The sequence below is a fragment of the Sinocyclocheilus grahami genome, unplaced genomic scaffold, assembly GCF_001515645.1.
Source record: "Sinocyclocheilus grahami isolate Dianchi unplaced genomic scaffold, SAMN03320097.WGS_v1.1 scaffold37932.1, whole genome shotgun sequence".
In the NCBI taxonomy this organism is placed as follows: Eukaryota; Metazoa; Chordata; class Actinopteri; order Cypriniformes; family Cyprinidae; genus Sinocyclocheilus; species Sinocyclocheilus grahami.
Genome location: NW_015523106.1, coordinates 1 through 1,364, shown reverse-complemented (window position 1 = coordinate 1,364; position 1,364 = coordinate 1). Strand labels below are relative to the sequence as shown.

The 1,364-nt window shown below is 53.7% G+C and overlaps 1 protein-coding gene across 1 annotated transcript; it reads right to left on the bottom strand.

Moving 5' to 3' along the window:
* Nucleotides 1–5: 5 nt before the first annotated feature.
* LOC107580624 (transcription factor Sp1-like) lies at nucleotides 6–857 on the bottom strand (the record flags this gene model as incomplete). The annotated part of the gene is made up of 1 exon (XM_016266296.1): nucleotides 6–857. A coding segment is annotated over exon 1 (678 nt), but the record flags the coding sequence as incomplete, so codon positions are not given.
* Between the last annotated feature and the right edge of the window lie 507 nt (nucleotides 858–1,364).

The following is a 1,364-nucleotide window of genomic DNA, read 5'->3' as shown; positions in this document are numbered from 1 at the left end:
CCGCCGGCCGAGACGCTCTGCAGCACTTGCTGCGGCTGAATGACGATCTGAGCCTGACCGGCTTTCTGTCCGTCTCCGGACGTGTTCTGGAAGGGCCTCCCGGGCTCTGATGTGTTGCTCTGGGCTAGCGTTAGGATGCCTCCCGGCGCAGTGGTCTGTGTGCTGGTGGAGGTGGTGCAGTACTCTGCTGCGGTGGTGCTCTGGAGCAGCTGCTGAGGAGCTCCTCCAGCATTTGCGTCGCTTACGGAGCCCACCGGCAGGAGCGTGATGTTGGCATTGAGTGGCACGTTGGTGAGGAACTGCGCCTGATTGGGCAGCACTGCTCCGCTCAGGCTGAGGTTCTGCAGAGGGATGGCTTGCTGGAAGAGGCCAGGGACAGTCAGGATGTTTCCAGAAGCTCGGCTGGTGATGAGCTGCTGATTGCCGCTGGGAGACGACACTAGCTGAAACTGCCCCGCTGCTGTGGACACCTCCGAAGCTGTCTGTGTGAACTGCAGCTGCTGTCCATCTACAGTCTGGAACTGTGGGATCACCTGGTACTGGAGGCTCGGCATGACCCCCGAGAGGGTGCTGAGCACCGGCTGACTCTGCAGGCTCTGTGAGGAGGCCATCACATACTGCGGCTGCAGCAGGGCTCCGGTGCTGGAAGAGCTGCTGGACACCGGAGCGCCCGCAGGGACCATGTGCCAGCCGTTAGCGGTGTGTGACAGATGGGGCTGCTGGAGCTCGATCTGCGAGTCCTGGCTCTGGCGCGACTGTTGTTCTGCCGCGTCGTTTTCATCGATCCGACTGCAGGTGGCAGCCAGCAGCGCTAAAGGGGACGGCTGCTGCGAGTCCTGGAGAGAGATATATGTTTTAGAGGCATTCCAGAAATCACTGTTGCTGCTATTTTTTGGAGAGAAAAAAAATTAGGCCAGCTAATTTACTGCATTTCAAAAGCAAACCATAACAACAACAACAACAACGAGGCCACTTCATATTAAGTGTCTTTAAATAACTGTACTAGGGATGCATCGATCTGATACTCCGGATCGGTATCGCTCTGATACTGCCATTTTCTGCTGGATCGAGGTATCAGTCAGACGAGACCGATCCAAATCCCATATTGTGCGTATACTATTCGGTGTTATTGTTAAGCCCCACGAAAGCATTATATTATAAAGCACCATGATGTTTATATATTCCAAGTGTTCTAAAGCCATTTCATACTTTAATGTGAGGTAGAGATTAATATTTAAGTCAAGCTGATGTAAACTCTTCTCTCCGCTGCGGCTGTCTGTCATCATTCAGTGTTCAAGCTACGTGTCGCGTTCGTTTATGACAGTCAAGATGATGAAACTCTCTCCAAGAGCGCACAGTAACTG